Genomic DNA, 17,463 nt, shown 5'->3' with positions numbered 1-17,463 from the left:
TTAGTGAAATGTCAGACAGAGAAAGACCAATACACCACGTTATCACTTATATGTGGACTCTAAAAAATAAAACAGATGAACGTATATAAAAAAACAGAAACAGACTCAGATATAGAGAACAAGCTAGTGTTTACCAGTGGGGAGAAAAGGGGGAGGGGCAAGATAGGGGTATGGTATTAAGAGATACAAACTAATATGTATAAAATAAATAAGAAACAAGGATATATTGTACAGCACAGGGAACTATAACTATTATTTTGTAATAACTTTAAATGGAGTATATTAAAATATTGAATCACGATGGTGTACACCTGAAACTAATATTGTAAATTGACTATACTTGAATAATAATAATAAAAAAAAGACTGGTGTGTTTAAGGAATAGCACATGGGTATAGTGGGATTCCCAAGTATCTTTACATACCTTAAGGACCTCTCTATGTCACTCACTCCATATAAAGGGATATTTCAGTCTTAATAATAAAAATCGTTATCTTGGATAATCTAAATATACCAAACTGGGACCCAAGTCAGTGATGAAAGAGACAGGAGGATAGTATGAAGTCGGAGAGACTCCTAATGGGCTTTGGCCATTTGTAAAAAGAGGGATATTAACTATAGCATCTATTTCCAGTCGTTGGGTCTCTTACTCTATTACCATTTTGTTGATTGTTTCTCTCCCCTCCCCCATTCTCCTATTTTTCCTTGTCTAAACACACCTGAAGATGTGTGTTTATCGATCAAGCCCTGCAAGTACTTCTCTCTTCCCATACCCTGCAGTTTATCATACATGGTCTCTTTGGGGGCTCTGCCTTTAGTTATCCACTCTTTCTGTTAAGGGATGCTGATGACGTTTACATCAGCAGCAAGATCTTCATCAGTGAGGAAAGGAGGAAACTAAATCAATCAAATAATATCTAAATCACCCTAACTGGAGGTAAACTGAAAACTGGCTGAAGAGAGTCTGAAACGTGCAGGAAGAATTAGATTTAAGTCTAAATATGTAACTGTAAAAGAAAAATATGAATAGTTAATAATACCTCGCTGAGATTTAGCTAAGGCTAAATGGGAGAGAATTAATTTAAAGAAGGCCATGAAAAATCAGACCTGGAGAGCACAGGTTCTCTTTCATAAATTAGTGAGTCACAATAACTTAGGCAATAAATGAATAATTGTAGGGTAAGATTAACTAGGTGTTTAAAGGTTGTTGAAGATCTTAAATAGCACCAATTTAGCAGAGAGTAGGTTCAGTGTGTTTTAATATAACAATTAGCTCCCAGAAGAAAAGGGTGCTTAAGTATTCCTGTTCACGTGTGGGTCTCTGCTATGTGAGACCTTCTCTAACATTTGCTGAGTTGGTGTAAGAACCCCCAAATGTCTGGGTGGAGGGCTTTGGGTTCACTTTTAACTACTTTGAAACAAAAACTTGTTTAAAAATAAAATTAAAAACAAAAAAACAAAAAACAGTCTCACAGAAATAAGCACCAAATGTTAGAGCTGGAAAGGCCTCTAGTCGAAACTTTTCATTTTACAGATGAAAAGTCAGTTTCTTCATCTGTAAAATGAAGGGGTTGGAAAAGATGAGATCACATATCTTCCACTTTCAGTAACCCATAAAATCTAGAGAGGCTAAGTGGTGCCCAAAGTTGTACAGCTGGTCTGTGCCAGACTTGGAAAGTGGACTTGGTTCCCAGGATTCTCGTTATGGCTGTGAGTCAATTCTGCATTTCAAAAAATTCAGTCAGCTCAGTTGTTTGATACAATGTAGATAAATAACCATCTTACTGAGCTAGATTATTTTTTTTCTATTTCAGTCAGTTTTCCTGTGTCATGTAAACATAACCTCAGGAATATCACTAGTCACAGAAGGAGCAAAGCTTGAACACCACACACTTGGAGCTGGCTGAATCACTCCATAAAATGCAACAACTTGGCCATTAGCATGGGGACCAAGAAACAATGGATGCAGTGCTTTTCAAAATGCAGATTTGTGCACAGGTGACCTAAAATGGGACCTGACCATGAAAAGCAAAGTATCCATATATGGCAGAAGAGAACAACCTGAACTAACTAGAAATCACTGATGGATTGAAAATAATTTACTTGAGGCCCCATTTCCGTGGATGCCAAGGGACTTCTGCATTTCCCTGGGTTTGGGGGATGGTAGCATGAAATGTTCCAGCAATGATTTAGCGGCCAGGTCTTCTCTAGGCCTGGAGATGGAACAGTCTCTCCCTGTACACCACCCTGGGACTCTGATCTTCTAATCGACACCACAGGTTCTAAATCTGAGACATACTTTCATTTCATCCTCTTCCAGAGAGCAGGTCAACATCATACATTAAAAACTGCTTTTTCCTCCCCCATCCCATAAGCAAAATAAGACAGACAAAAATGTGCAAAATATATTTGTAACTTATATTACAGACAAAGGGTTAATATCCCTAGTATATTAAGGACTTCAGAAGCATGAAAAATAAAAGATCAACAACCCTACTGGAAAAGGGCATCTTATAAACATCTGCTTTTCAGAAAAAAAAATGCATATGTTCCCTAAACATATATTACTCATATTAAGAGAAATATTAAGTCAAGCCACAGAGAGATACAAATCCTCACTTATTGTATGGGCAAAAACCCAAAACTGTAACAGAATTCTGCACTGGCAAGGCTGTACAGAACAGATACTGTCATACATTGCTGGTGTGAAGGCGAAATGGTACAAACTTTATGGGGAGGAAATTGGCATTTAGGAAATTACAAATACCTTTTAACCCGTTTCTACAAATCTATCCCAAAGAAACAGGAGCAAAATGTGGAAAGCTATTAATTTTAAAGTTATTAACTGTAACATCATTCATAATTGCAAAAGACAAAAAACCCAAATGTCCATTAACAGGCAACTGGTTGAATAAACTATGGAATACTCTGCAGCTATAAAAGAAAATGAGAAAACTCTTAATATGTTGCTATGGATTACTCTTCAAAATACTGTTAATTAAAGAAGAGCAAGGTGATGAACCATGTGTGCTGTAGTATATAGTCGAGCGTGTTCATGTTTGTTTGCTTAGAGTTAAAAATAGAAGCATACCAAATGTAAGGCCAGACACTATCAAACTCTTAGAGGAAAACATAGGCAGAACACTCTACGACATAAATCACAGCAGGATCCTTTTTGACCCACCTCCTAGAGAAATGGAAATAAAAACAAAAATAAACCAATGGGACCTAATGAAACTTCAAAACTTTTGCACAGCAAAGGAAACCATAAACAAGACAAAAAGACAACCCTCAGAATGGGAGAAAATATTTGCAAACAAAGCAACTGACAAAGGATTAATCTCCAAAATATACAAGCAGCTCATGCAGCTCAATAACAAAAAAACAAACAACCCAATCTAAAATGGGCAGAAGACCTAAATAGATTTTTCTCCAAAGAAGATATACAGGTTTCCAATAAACACATGAAAAGATGCTCAACATCACCAATCATTAGAGAAATGAAAATCAAAACTACAACGAGGTATCACCTCACACCAGTCAGAATGGCCATCATCAAAAAATCTACAAACAATAAATACTGGAGAGGGTGTGGAGAAAAGGGAACCCTTTTGCACTATTGGTGGGAATGTCAATTGATACAGCTACTATGGAGAAGAGTATGGAGGTTCCTTAAAAAATTAAAAATAGGGCTTCCCTGGTGGCGCAGTGGTTGAGAGTCCGCCTGCCGATGCAGGGGACACGGGTTCGTGCCCTGGTCTGGGAAGATCCCACATGCCGCGGAGCGGCTGGGCCCGTGAGCCATGGCTGCTGAGCCTGCGCGTCCAGAGCCTGTGCTCCGCAACGGGAGAGGCCACAACAGTGAGAGGCCCGCGAACCCCCGCAAAAAAAAAAAAAAAAATTAAAAATAGAACTACCATATGACCCAGCAATCCCACTGCTAGGCATATACCCTGAGAAAACCATAATTCAAAAAGAGACATGTACCACAATGTTCACGGCAGCACTATTTACAATAGCCAGGATGTTGAAGCAACCTAAGTGTCTATCGACAGGTGAATGGATAAAGAAGATGTGGCACATATATACAATAGAATATTACTCAGCCATACAAAGAAGCGAAATTGAGTTATTTGTAGTGAGGTGGATGGACCTAGAGTCTGTCATACAGAGTGAAGTAAATCAGAAAGAGAAAAACAAATACCGTATGCTAACACATATATATGGAATCTAAAAAAAAAAAATGGTTCTGATGAACCTAGGGGCAGAACAGGAGTAAAGATGCAGACGTAGAGAATGGACTTGAGGACATGGGGAGAGGAAGGATAAGCTGGGGTGAGGTGAGAGAGTGGCATGGACATATATACACTACCAAATGTAAAATAGATAGCTAGTGGGAAGCAGCCGCATAGCACAGGGCGGTCAGCTTGGTGCTTTGTGACCACCTAGAGGGGTGGGATAGGGAGGGTGGGAGTCAGACGCAAGAGGGAAGGGGTATGGGGATATATGTATACGTATAGCTGATTAACTTTGTTATACAGCAGAAACTAACACAACATTGTAAAGCAATTTTACTCTAATAAAGATGTTAAAAAAATAAAAATAGAAGCGTAAACTAAAAACCAACCAAAATGGTTGAAAAATTAGGATAGAGAGGACAGGTCTAGAAGTTAGATTTCTCTTCTTTTGTCCTATGGTTTTCATTTTGGAATTCTGTAGATATTTAATCTAAGTTTAAAACAACAATTAAAAGCAAAATGAAACAAATGAACATTATTGTATAATTGACTTGTGGCTTACCCACACAGAGGATTGTTTCAAGAGCTCTTAAAACAGAGTAATTTTTAACTGTTCATCCTAGTGGCATATACACAAAGGTTAAAAAGAACCACAATGTAATCTAAGCAGTTTTCAATAATCATATTTTTAGTAATAATATGTGCACTGTAAATTTGAAAATATACATTTAAAGGAAGTAAGAAATTATATTAATGTAATAGAAAGAAGAAAAGTAGGCAGAAGAAAAATTTAAATGCAAAATAAATTCAAGGCAGTTAAGTAAAATTTCTATAATCCTAAATTGGAAGTAACAATATTAATATGAATTTGTGATATTATTTCTCCTTCAAAACAAATAAAAATATGTAGAAACAATGACCAATACAATAGTAATGAAAACACCCAGTGTCCACATTTTGTTCTCTAAATAAATTTCCCGCTTAGAAAGAACCAAGTCTTCTTAGAGAAATGTCTGGTTCTAAGTCAGGGTACAGGAAACATACAAAAGAAGGTTGGAACATCTAGTCCTGCTCCAAAACAAGAAATCTACGAGAGACTATTGGGTTTGTGCCAAAAGGATATAGGAGAAACTTGAAGAGGCTCCCAGTTGTCAAAGATGGAATATTTTGTTCAAAAAGTATAATTACAATAGTAGATTGAAACATATCAACTATGTTTAAATCCATGTGTTGATATGATACTTTAAAAAAGCCCCAAACCACCTCCCTGATCATATGTGGGAGATGATAAACAACTCATTATTTTGAAAATTAGAACATTAGTAAGTAAACAAAAAGAATAAATAATTTATCCTGATTTTTTGTTCAAATAATTATCACAGGGTACTCAAAAAGTTGATCTGGAAAACTGCTTCTTTCAGGAGAGTACCAGCTAATACATGCAAAATGCAGGACAGAATTAGCATACCACTAGTTTGTAAGCCCTAACAAATTCTAGACTAAGCATAACCATCAACAGGTACTAAAGCCATTAGCTAAAATGGGGAAGTCTAACATTAAGAGCTTCTCAAACTTTACTGTGCATAGAAACCACTTGAGGATATTCAATTCTAGAACCTGATTCAGTAGTTCTGGAGTTGAGCCTGAGATTCTGCATTTAAAACAAGCTACCACATGGTGCCAATACTGCTGGTCAGAGGGCCATTCTAAGAAAGAGAAGAGCAGCCCCTAGTATCCGGGAGCTGGCCTGGTACTATCAGCTGGGCTTTGTTGTTCGCTTGTTGAATGTAAACAATTTCACAGAAAACATCAGACAGGTTTACTCTGTGACCATGATGGATCAAGACAAAAACAAGCCTACTGTGTAATCACATCTAAACACAAAAAATGAACACTGTCCAAACCACAACATCCCTATCTTGGCTATTATAAGTGGCCCGGCTTCTTTACAAATTGTAGCCTTAGTCTCTATTCAGTCTTTCCTCCTGCCGGATAAGACTTACTAAAATGCTCAATCACTCATGCTTTCTGACAGCATCTAATCCAGAGCAAAGACCCAATTCCTTAAGCCTTCCCTAAAATCACCAAGCATAAGCCCAAGTCCTATAACAAGTCCTTTCTAACACTCTCTGAGATGTCCCATGGTTCCTCTGGTGAGCATTCTCTTCATTACAACATGTAATAAACACATCTTGTTCAACTACAGGTGTGTTCTGGTGGTCTTTGCCAGAGTAGCAATTCAGTAGTGTGATGGATCAGGCTGACAGGTGAGGCACTAAACAGTATGTGCTTCCTGATGTGATGCTATAGAGATTCATAGCAAGCAAGTAATCTCTTTTTTTTTTTTTTTTTTTTTTTTTCGGTACACGGGCCTCTCACTGTTGTGGCCTCTCCCGTTGCGGAGCACAGGCTCCGGACGCGCAGGCTCAGCGGCCATGGCTCACGGGCCCAGCCGCTCCGCGGCATGTGGGATCTTCCCGGACCGGGGCACGAACCCGCGTCCCCTGCATCGGCAGGCGGACTGTCAACTACTGCGCCACCAGGGAAGCCCCAAGCAAGTAATCTTGCCAAAAAAGATGAACGCTGATCTGATTAAACCTCTAGATTTAACCATCAGTTTACAAGAAATACAGAAGCTAGAGGAACATTTTAAGCAACCATATTTAATTCAACCATGAGACAATTTGCCTTTTTTTCCAACAAATAAGTGACAAGAAAAATAGAAGATGGAAGGGGAACATATAGATGAAAAGAAACTCAATAGTCATATCCACCAATTGTAATGTGTAGCCCTTATTTGGGTCCTAATTTGTACAAACTACTACACAAAGTAATAATGACAATGACAAAAAGACAATTGGGGCTATTTGAAGAGAGCCTAGCTCTCTGATAATATTAAAAAAGATTATTAATATTTTTAGGTTTCATTATGACAATGGTCATTTTTCAAAACATTTACAAATAAAATGATATGCTGTCTAGGATTTGCTTTAACATAATTCAGTCATAGTGAGAAGGAGTGTAGAAGGGTATACATAAAAACATTGGCCATATTTGATAATCATCATAATTTGCTAATTTTAAGGGTATATGACAATTCTTTTTATTATTCTCCCTATGTTTAATATGTTTAAAACGTTACATAGTAAACAATTTTAAAAATTATTTTTTACCATTTAATTCAATAGAGCTTTTTTTTTTTTTTTTTTTTTTTTTTTGCGGTACGCAGGCCTCTCACTGTTGTGGCCTCTCCCGCTGCGGAGCACCAGGCTCCGGACGCGCAGGCTCAGCAGCCATGGCTCACGGACCCAGCCGCTCTGTGGCATGTGGGATCTTCCCAGACCTGGGCACGAACCCGTGTCTCCTGCATTGGCAGGCGGACTCTCAACCACTGCACCACCAGGGAAGCCCCAATAGAGCATTTTTGAAAGAAGAAAGTTAAATAGAGAGAAATTAAGGACCACAGCTCAAAATGGCTACATATTCTACAGAAATAAACAGTAATGAATTTTAAAGAGTCTTTCCCATTACTGAAATTGATTTCAGAACTATTTTTTGAGAGGTGTTAGAATATTCACCTGTTTCTTTTCTTTTTTTTTGTAATCACTAACAGATATGTCAACTGCAAGTGAAAAGGAATAAGGAATATTATGTAGACTCGGGTGATGGTCATCAGAGAAAAATTCAATTTAAATGTTTGAGTCTTAGAAAGAAGGCAACATATCATTTGGGCAATTACCTGGATCTGTAGCAGACATCAGTGAACCAAAAAACAAACAGTCAGTGAAATGAAAGTCTCCATTTTTCAGCTGGTCAGCATATACCATGGCCTTCACAAAGCCATACATAATTAACCTGTTGAAGAGAAAAATATGATCTTCAAACATCAACATAGCTGACATTCTAATGGGCTTCCTGAATAAGCATGAGGCACAAATTACCACTATTCTGCCTATTTGTAGCCATGCTAGTCCTCACTACACTGTACCAAATATCACAGTTTATTCACCTGGCAAAAGGTAAAAGAACATTTTATAGTGTACTTCAGTGAAAACAAATCTCAAGGATATAAAAAATTATCTGTGAAATATGGCATAGCAAATCATACCCACAAATATAGTGGCTGGGTTGACATCTGTAAATGGATTGCTTTTCAGTTTTACTGTTTTGTCTGCTAGGGTGTCTGCAAAGGGTTCAAGTTTCAAGTCTGTCACTGTGATGAGAAGGATACTGGCCACTCACAGGGCACTCAGTCAACCAGTTACTTTACAATAGATGAGTCTCTACTACTGGTGGTGTCAGGACACTTCCACACCAGGTAGAGAAAACACTGTTAGGTTTAGAGCGCCTGTAACTTCAACACATAGTTGAAAATGAATCTTGAAATGGTTACATTTTGATCTTGCAAAGAAAGCCATTCTTTTCATGAGATTATGTTTACCAAACCCATGGAATGCAAATTATCTGTTTTGGTCATCATTTGCCACCCTATAGCTTTTAAATTGTATTTAATTAACTGATTTTTCTAAATCCTAGTGGAGGAAACACAAAAATTGGTGAACTGGACCACGGTAGAATCACTGAAAGTGACTGTAAGAGTCCTTAGAAACCACTGACTCTCAGACCGATAGACTGTTGCTTAGATATTCACACGTATTTAAATTAGTTTCTTGAAAAATGTTCTAGGGTTGTGAGCATGACTAAAAAGACTAGAAATCAGATATTTGAAATTTTAATGACAATGAGAATGTGGATATTTCAAATTCTCTTATGAAAAATTTCTCTATGAGAGAATATTTCAGACACACTTGCATTTAAATCCAGTTTCTACCACTTACTAGTTATGTGATTTTAGGGCATTACTAAAACCTTCTGAGGTAGGGAAAAGAATTATGGTTAGTCTACAGAGCTGTTTTAAGGATTATCTGAGGTAATATAAATTTGGGTTTTGACACATAGTAAAGTCTCAATGAGATTATGACTGCTAATAGTAATTATCAAAATAGGTAATATTCACTTTCTATATCTATTTCTTCACATGTTTTAACTCATTTCATCCACATATTGATCCTACAAGGTAGGTACTATTTGCATTTTACAGATGAGAAAACTGAACACTGTGTGATCAAGTAACTTGCTCAAGGTGACACAGCTATTAAATTGTGGAACCCAGACTTGAACTGAGAAATTTGACTCCAGATCCCAGGTTTTTAATTCCTACATCATATTGCCTACATGAACAGTTCCATATTGTACATTATATGTTATCTCATACAGTATACTCTTAACTAGTCCATAAGGTGGTTGTTCTATATAGGACAAAGGTGCAGCAACGGAGTATCCCCAAGAACTTGGAGATAATACTACCCATGAGCTGAACTATTAAGACAACCACATGGGTTCGAGCAGGGACCCAATATTGCTGTGAAGTGTGTGGATTCTAGCAGGGGAGGCTGAAGCTTAACTAGGCTGCAAGTGTTAACATATCTGAGAAAGCCTGTGTCATGCGACACAGCAATTGTTTCTGGGAAGAGGCCTCAATCATGGCAGCTCACCTACACTTATCTTGGGGAGGGCATTCTGCTGGTTACCAGGGTATGCAGCCTCTGGACAGGTTAAGAGTAGAGTCATTCAGCTTGTTTATTCAATAGATATTTATTACTGAACCCCTACTATTGTCAGGCTCTGTGCTAGGTGTTTAGAATACATCAGTGAACAAGACAAAGATCCCTGTCCTTATGGAGCATGTCATTTACAGCAAGGCAGATGGCAATAAATATAATCATAGATTTTAATTATATATGTTATCCGCATCACCCTCTGTCTGATGAACACTGAGACTTTCTGGACAGTCACAACATTACCAGGGAAATGCTCTCCGAGAGTCATCCCTTCAGCCTCACTTGGTGTTAACCTGACTTCACCACAGTTCTTCCTCATTTGAGCTACACTTCCAATATGGGGCATGGATAGGCTCTGGAATCAGTATCAACTTTATGACCTATGACTATATTTCTGAATTCTATACCCATTAGTTAATTTTACAAGTTAGGAATCTGAGCCTCAGAATTAAAATGACTTGCCCCATATTGCCCTACAGAAGCCAGGGTAAGATTGGGTAAGATAAAAAAAATATATGCATGCATATATATTACCCAGGCTTGGGAAGATTACTTGGAAACTAGAAGCCTCATATACTATTGATGAAAATAAAATTAAAGTCTTTATAAAAGCCAATTTGACAATTTATTTTTAAAGTATTAAATTTTTTATATTCTGTAGCTTATTAAATGATTTTCTATGAATTTTTGCCAAGAAATTAATCTGAATACACACCAGAAGTTATTTAGTTTATTTCAGATTATTACTATTCATGAGTGAAAAATTCAAAGCAATCTAAATGTCCAGTGAATAAATTACAGAACACACATATAACGAACTAATATGCAACTATTAATACTATATACAAGAGTGTATATTAGGCATAGAAAAGTAAATTGATAAAGCAAATTATAAAGTGGTAATATATAATAATTTCTAATTTTATAAAAATTGAATATATTTAAGCACACATATAAACAGAAAAAGGTCAGAAGCATATAGTCTGGGATGTTAATAGTGGTTATAAAGTGACATGTGACTATTTTCTTTTTTCCTATTCTGCATTTTCAGTTCTTTCTAAATAACAGTCATAATAAAAAAATAACAATGTACATTAGTGAGTGCTATTATGTGACATGACATTCATTATGTCATTTAATCTTCATAATACTTGAGTTAGGTACTATAATTATTCCTTTTTACAAGGGTGAAAATCAGGATTCAGAGAGGGTAAATAAGTTGCCTAAGGTCACAGAAGTTAGCTTATGACAGAGCTGGATTTGAACCCAGGCAGTTGGATGTCAAAACCTGCATACACAACCACCATTCTATAGAGATTTGGAATTGTTTTGAAATCAAGAGAAACACATGTGCATGTACACACACACACACACATGCACACACATATACACATACCCCTATACACACAGTTTGTTTTTTTAAAAAAAGAAAGTAAATGATTTGTTTACTCCAAGTCAACCCCTGGACACAAAATAACTATAATTCCAATATCTTCCTTGAGATAATACCTTAAAAAGCAAGAAAAACAGAAAAAGCCCAGTGTAGTATGAGCTCAGTATGATCATTTTGTTATTATTACCAATAACAATGGTCATTGTCACTGATAATTATAATGTCAATAATTAGTGTGTATCTATTATGTGACAGGCACTTTTTTTAAATAACTAGCTATTGTTATTGTTGCTACATTATTGTAACTAACTAATTATAACTGTATTAACTGGGAGGATAAATAAATGAACCCATTAGCAACCACCACATTCTCACAGGGTGGTATGTTCTATCAGCACTTCACAGAAACTATTTCAGATGGCTCAGGATACAGGAAAGATGTGGTCTGATGGGGAGAGGGAAGCCAGTGAATTCCAGTGCACGCAATGCTGTGAAGATGGTGGACCCAAGTGAGATGTCCTTCTGGGGTCAGCCTGTGCTTAGGGACAGCCCAGGTCACAGGGATGGGCAGAAGCAGAACTGCCATATAAAAAGCAAAATTGCTGATAACATTGATTTCAACAAATATCCACTTAGTGCTATTCTTTAAAAAGCAGAGTGCTTATGCTACAGAGGATACAAAGGTGCAAATCCATGACCCGCCTTCAAAGAGTAGAGTTTCACAGGATGGCAGTCATGTCACTTATAGAAGGCATTGGGTAAAAGAGAATTTGAAGAAATGTCCTACACAATGCTCCACATACTCACTTTATTGAGTGTTTGTGACACACGTACTGATTTTAAATTTCATGAGCTTGTTTCACACTATTAAAGTTCCACACCTAAAGGCATGTTGCAAAAATGTTTCAAAACAAAAAGTTCCAGAAGGCTCAATTGCTTGGATGATTTTTAAGTATGCCATCTTAGTCTCTCTCAGTATTTTTTAAAAAGAATACATCTTCTTTTTTAAAAATAGTCTTGATCAAGCTATGAATAGATCTACTGGAAAAAGCAGTTTTTTTGAATTGCTAGAGATACGCAAGGGGAATTGCTGTCAGTTTGGAAACAGCTGTGTGGACCAGGCCTCTTAACTGTCAGAAGAGCCACATTCCTGCCTGTGAAAGCTTGTGAAACAGACCATTACATGGACCTCACTCTGCAGTGGGAAAGCCCAGCACCAACAGGCTCTGATAGCAAAACAAAGATTATAATCTGCACCTAAATTTCTGATTTCTATACTCAAACATTTCCTCTGGATAAGCATCTTTATTTATTTGTTCACATTTTACGGATAGTTTCAATCTCACAGTTTCTTTTTTTTTCTGGGGCATGCATTCAAGAGCAATACCCCACTAGAGAAGTCATAAATTCTTTTATTTTTGGCGGTACGCGGGCCTCTCACTGCTGCGGCCCCTCCCGTCGCGGAGCACAGGCTCTGGACGCGCAGGCCCAGCGGCCATGGCTCATGTGCCCAGCCGCTCCCCGGCATGCGGGATCCTCCCGGACTGGGGCACGAACCCGCGTCCCCTGCATCGGCAGGCGGACTCCCAACCACTGCACCACCAGGGAAGCCCCATAAATTCTTTTTCTTTACAGCTTTACTGAGATACAATTCACATATAACATTGTGTCAGTTTAAGGTATACAGTAAGATGATTTGATATATGTATGTATTGCAAAATGATTACCACAATAAGGTTAGTTAGCATATCCATCACCCCACAGTTATAATACTTTCGTATGTGGCGAGAACTTTTAAGACCTACTCTCTTAGCAACTTTCAAATATACAAGATAGCATTATTAACGATAGTCACCATGATATACATTACATCCCCAGTCATCTTATAACTGGAAGTTTGCACCCTTTGACCATCTTCACTCACTTCTCCCACCTCCCCCTTGCCCCCTGCCCCTGGCAGCCACCTATCTGCTCTCTGTTTTCATGAGAGAACTCATAATTTATTAATGTTGGGGTGGATGGAATTGGGAAGGTCTTCTAGCCAAATTCATTCACTCATGCATTCATTAATTTGCTCATTAACTCATTCATTCAACAAATAAGTATCAACAGACATAATTCCTCCGCTCAGGGAGCTTATATTTTATTGGGGGAGCCAGATGTTTACTAGCTAATTTATTATTTTACCAGTATTGTGGTTAAGTCCTATGGAGAGAAGTACAGATTGCACATGTCCACACTTCTATTAGCTGGGAACAATAAAGGGGGACTTTATTTTATAGGAAAGATTACACGTTCAACTTGAGAAATGTTGAGATTGAGAAGCTGGTGAGCCTGTTGGGTATTCAGAGTTGGGTGTGAACGAAAATGTGAAGAGAACATAAAGTGGACGAGGGCCCACGATTGATGCCTGGGAACTCCAGCATTTGAAGATGAGGTAGAGATGATGAGGAAAAGAGGATACAAAGAATCGGTCAACAGAGACATGAGTGGAAATCTGGTAGAGTGTCACAGGAGTCAAGAGAAGAGTGTTTCCAGAAGGAGGGTATGATACATAGGATTGAATATTGCCAAACGAGCCCATTCATTTAATGTCATTAGGAATGTGGGAGCTAAAGTGAGATTAGAATGGGTTGAAGAGCCCATGGAAAAAATGAGGAAATTGAGACAGGCAACATACCCATCCTTTTGGGAGGTCTGGCTATGAGGGAAATCAGGTCTGTCTCCAGAAGGGGGTTTAGGGTGAGACTTGAGTTGATCTTAAAGATGTGGGGAAGAAGCTGTGAAGAAGCTCACATCTCATGGGTGCTCACAAACAGGAGTTACAAAATAAGAATTCTGCTTTGTCAAGAGTAGTGGCATGAGATGGTGAGTCTGATTTTAGGGGAAACGATATGGGCCTTAAAGGGTCTGTAGGATCATTTGCTCCTAGGTATCAAAGAAATGATTCTCCTCTTTTGTTACTGTTTTTCAGTTTGTGTGTGTGTGTGTGTGTGTGTGTATACACACACACACATATGTTAATATATATATAAACTCATACATATATATGATAGTAAATTCTCTCTCTATATATATATTTATATATATAGTATTTAATATCATAAAAGCCTTTACTAAGGCTTATGAGAAATGCAAAGATAAGTCAGGCATGATTTCCATCCTCAGGAGGGAGAGACAAGTCACCTACAAAAGCAGAATACGTGATAGAAAGTGTTACGTGTCCTAGGTGAGTTGCAGATCAAATGCACTGAGTTCGCAGAGGAGAAGCAGCTCTCTTGGGGACTCAGGAAAGGCTTTGAGAGGAAGGTGGCATATTTGATGAATCTGAAATATACACTCAAGTAAGGAGACTGCCAGCAATATCCTATCTATATGTGAGATGCCCAAACTACTGATTTTCTTCCCCTAGAATGCAAAACTGTTCCTACTGAAGGTGGTTTCTTCTTGGATCAATAAAAATACAATGGCCAAAAAATGAAATCTCTCCTTTAGCAATCCAGGAAACCACATGCCATCTGCCACCCACTACAGAGATGGCGGGGAAAGGCTTGTCCTGACTGAACTGTGACTCTATTTATGGCCTTTATCTCAGCACCCAGAGTGGGCTGCTCGGCCCAAGAAGCCCACGAAGCCTGTGGGTCCTGCTGTAGCTGAGTCAGGTGCTAAGATTTCATACACTAGATGACCCCTTGGCCCATTCTAGTTTTCCCACCAGTCCCAAGACTTTGTTCCTTCTGTTTTAGTGAAAGCTGAGGAGAGGAGGGTGAAGGAATCAACTGGGTGGCTTGTGGGCATGTTAAAAGAAAATAGGGGATCGGGTGAAGCCCCACTCAGCTTTGTTATGGTGACAAGTGAGCTCCTGTCCAGTTCCTCTATCAGATTATCTTGTACCAGCAACTAGGAAGAGTGCAGACTGCCTGCCCTTAATCCTCTTTCCTCTGAAAGGGGTAGAGGGAGAGAGGATTAGAGGAAGGGAAAGGTTGTATCCAACTTTTCTGTCCCTAAGTGGAAAGAGGAGGCTGGTTAGGGAAGGGGGTGGGGGTAGGAGGAAGAGGAGAGATGAGGGGAGGGTTCACTGTCAGGGGCATAAATGCGTGTGTCAGGGCTGGGAAATTCTATGCCGGAACATTTGACCGCTCAAAAACTTTGTTTGCGAAAGCCATCAACAAGACAACTGTACCCCCATGGCTTCTACTCTCCTACTTTCTTCTTGGCTGCCAACCCCATGGAACTTTAATTCTTTTCAAGGTGCTGAACTGTCATTGGGTAGGTGGCTCTCTGGCCTTGAAATTTTAAGGAATAAAAGTATTAGGAATAAAAATGGGGGAAGGAGGAAGGCAATGAACCTATGAACATTTGAGTTCCTACTCTGTAGAGCTCCCATGTGAGTGCATTTTCTATATTTTTTAAATCTTCACACACACACACACACACACACACACACACACACACACCAGTTGGGCAGCCATCAGGAATCTTATATTACAGACGAGGAAATCCAGCTAAGGATAGAAATGAGAATTAAATGTATGTTCCTTTCTACTTTTTAGTATAGGACACTGTGTAGAAAATTTAAGATATCTTTGCCTTGGCTTCCCAAATTTTAAAAGTCAATTACTATATTCTTTGTTTCTGAAAGAATGTTTTTAGCATGATACATAATGGGACCAGCTTTTTAAGTGTTAGGAATGCCTTGAAGACCTTGCTTTTCGGCATCAAATTTGGCTGTAAGAGGGTTTGGAAAGCACCATACCTTCCATGATTTTCCCTTTAAGTCAGTTCTAAATCAGGCTTCCTATGGGCCTAGAAGAAAACATGGTCACCATGTCTTTTCAAGAATGGAAAGGGTGCAGAGAGGAGGTTGTGATGAAATGCACTGTTTTTTAACCATGGCTGGGGTCTGAGGCTTTGCGACCTTGGGATCCTTGGAACAAAGTTAAGTGAGTCAATTTTTCCACATACTCTACTGCTCACTTGCCTGTCAACCTGTCACTTTCTTGGACCTCCCCAGAGGCCCTATAGCAACCTACATAGTTGCCTGCAGGGAAACAAGCTTCCCTCCTGTTAAGTGCTTCATAGTTCTTGGAGGAAATGTGATATAAATCCCAAGCATGAATTTGGAATGAGCAGAAGTCACAATGCTGAAATGCAGTAAGATGTTGAGATCTACTGAAAGGTGAACTAGACACAGGTGAGAACTTGACCAGGCATCCTAATTGTGTGTCTACTCAGATCCACTTTCTGGGAGTATGCTGGCTCATCCAGGGGTGAAATAGGATTGCTTTTGAGAAGACTGAGAGGAACAATGAAGGCAATGTGGGAGTCAGTCACACTCACTAAAAGCATCAGGTACCCTAAATGACAACCTCCCTTGCAGTTTGTCAGCCTACGCCAGCAGCCAGGGATGCGTGGCCCTTACAGTGCTCTGAGTCATCTCAGCTCTCTCTACAACCTGGGCACTCTGCCTTCTCCTTTCAGAAAACCATGCCTAATACTTACTGGATATAATCACTGCTCTCTTGCTGCCATTCCTCTTTCAACTTGTATCCCCACTGTCCACGCTTTCATGTGTTAACAAACCTCTCTTCTTTATTTCATCCAGATCCTACATTCCACTCATGCATTCTTTGTGTGCCTATCTTACCTGACTAATTTGAAGAAAGACAGCGCATCTGGACTGTTCTGCCTTCTTCCCTCTCTGTTCCCATCTCAATTCTATGCACATATTACCCAACCTTGCTAGATACTAAAGGTTACAAAGATGAATCTGATACGGCTTCTGCCCTCTAGGAGCTAATAGCTCCTAGAGAAGGGACAAGCTAAGTGTGTAAATAACTGGACTACTAAGTGAAAAATAACAAGTTTGGTAAGAAAGCTAAAGGGATAGCTCAGGGGAGGAAAGGAGAACTATGGTCTGAGGGAAGAAAGCACTGGAGGTGCATATTTCTTGAAGGACCAATGGGGTCAGACGCGAGTTGTAGTCATGTAAAGGGGTGGTCACTAAGGAAAAGTTAACATGGGCCACCAAAGCAACTGGGTGGCAACACATGAGGTGTGGACAATGAAAGTTGGGTAATTTAGTGAGATGGATTCTTCCACTATGAATTACTACATAGTCTAATTCAACGGTTCTCCAATTTTGGTGCATATTAGAATCACATAGGGAGCTTTGAAAATCATGATGCCCAGGCTACATCCCAGACCAAGT

General features: G+C 38.8%; 1 protein-coding gene across 10 annotated transcripts in view; it reads right to left on the bottom strand.

Annotated features, from left to right (window-relative positions):
• Nucleotides 1-17,463, bottom strand: part of SLC9A9 (solute carrier family 9 member A9) — a 656,685-nt gene that overhangs the window by 375,772 nt on the left and 263,450 nt on the right. For all 10 annotated transcript variants that reach the window (XR_007477387.1, XR_007477389.1, XR_007477388.1 and 7 more), the window contains one exon: nucleotides 7,978-8,093. Coding sequence is in view for 7 of the 10 variants with exons in the window: in XM_049709812.1 (XP_049565769.1) it covers nucleotides 7,978-8,093 (116 nt within the window). In the remaining 3 variants the exon portion in view is untranslated. The remainder of the gene's footprint in view (nucleotides 1-7,977; nucleotides 8,094-17,463) is intronic.

This window comes from Orcinus orca, chromosome 5 (genome assembly GCF_937001465.1).
Source record: "Orcinus orca chromosome 5, mOrcOrc1.1, whole genome shotgun sequence".
In the NCBI taxonomy this organism is placed as follows: domain Eukaryota; kingdom Metazoa; phylum Chordata; class Mammalia; order Artiodactyla; family Delphinidae; genus Orcinus; species Orcinus orca.
This window is presented reverse-complemented; position numbering and strand designations above follow the sequence as displayed.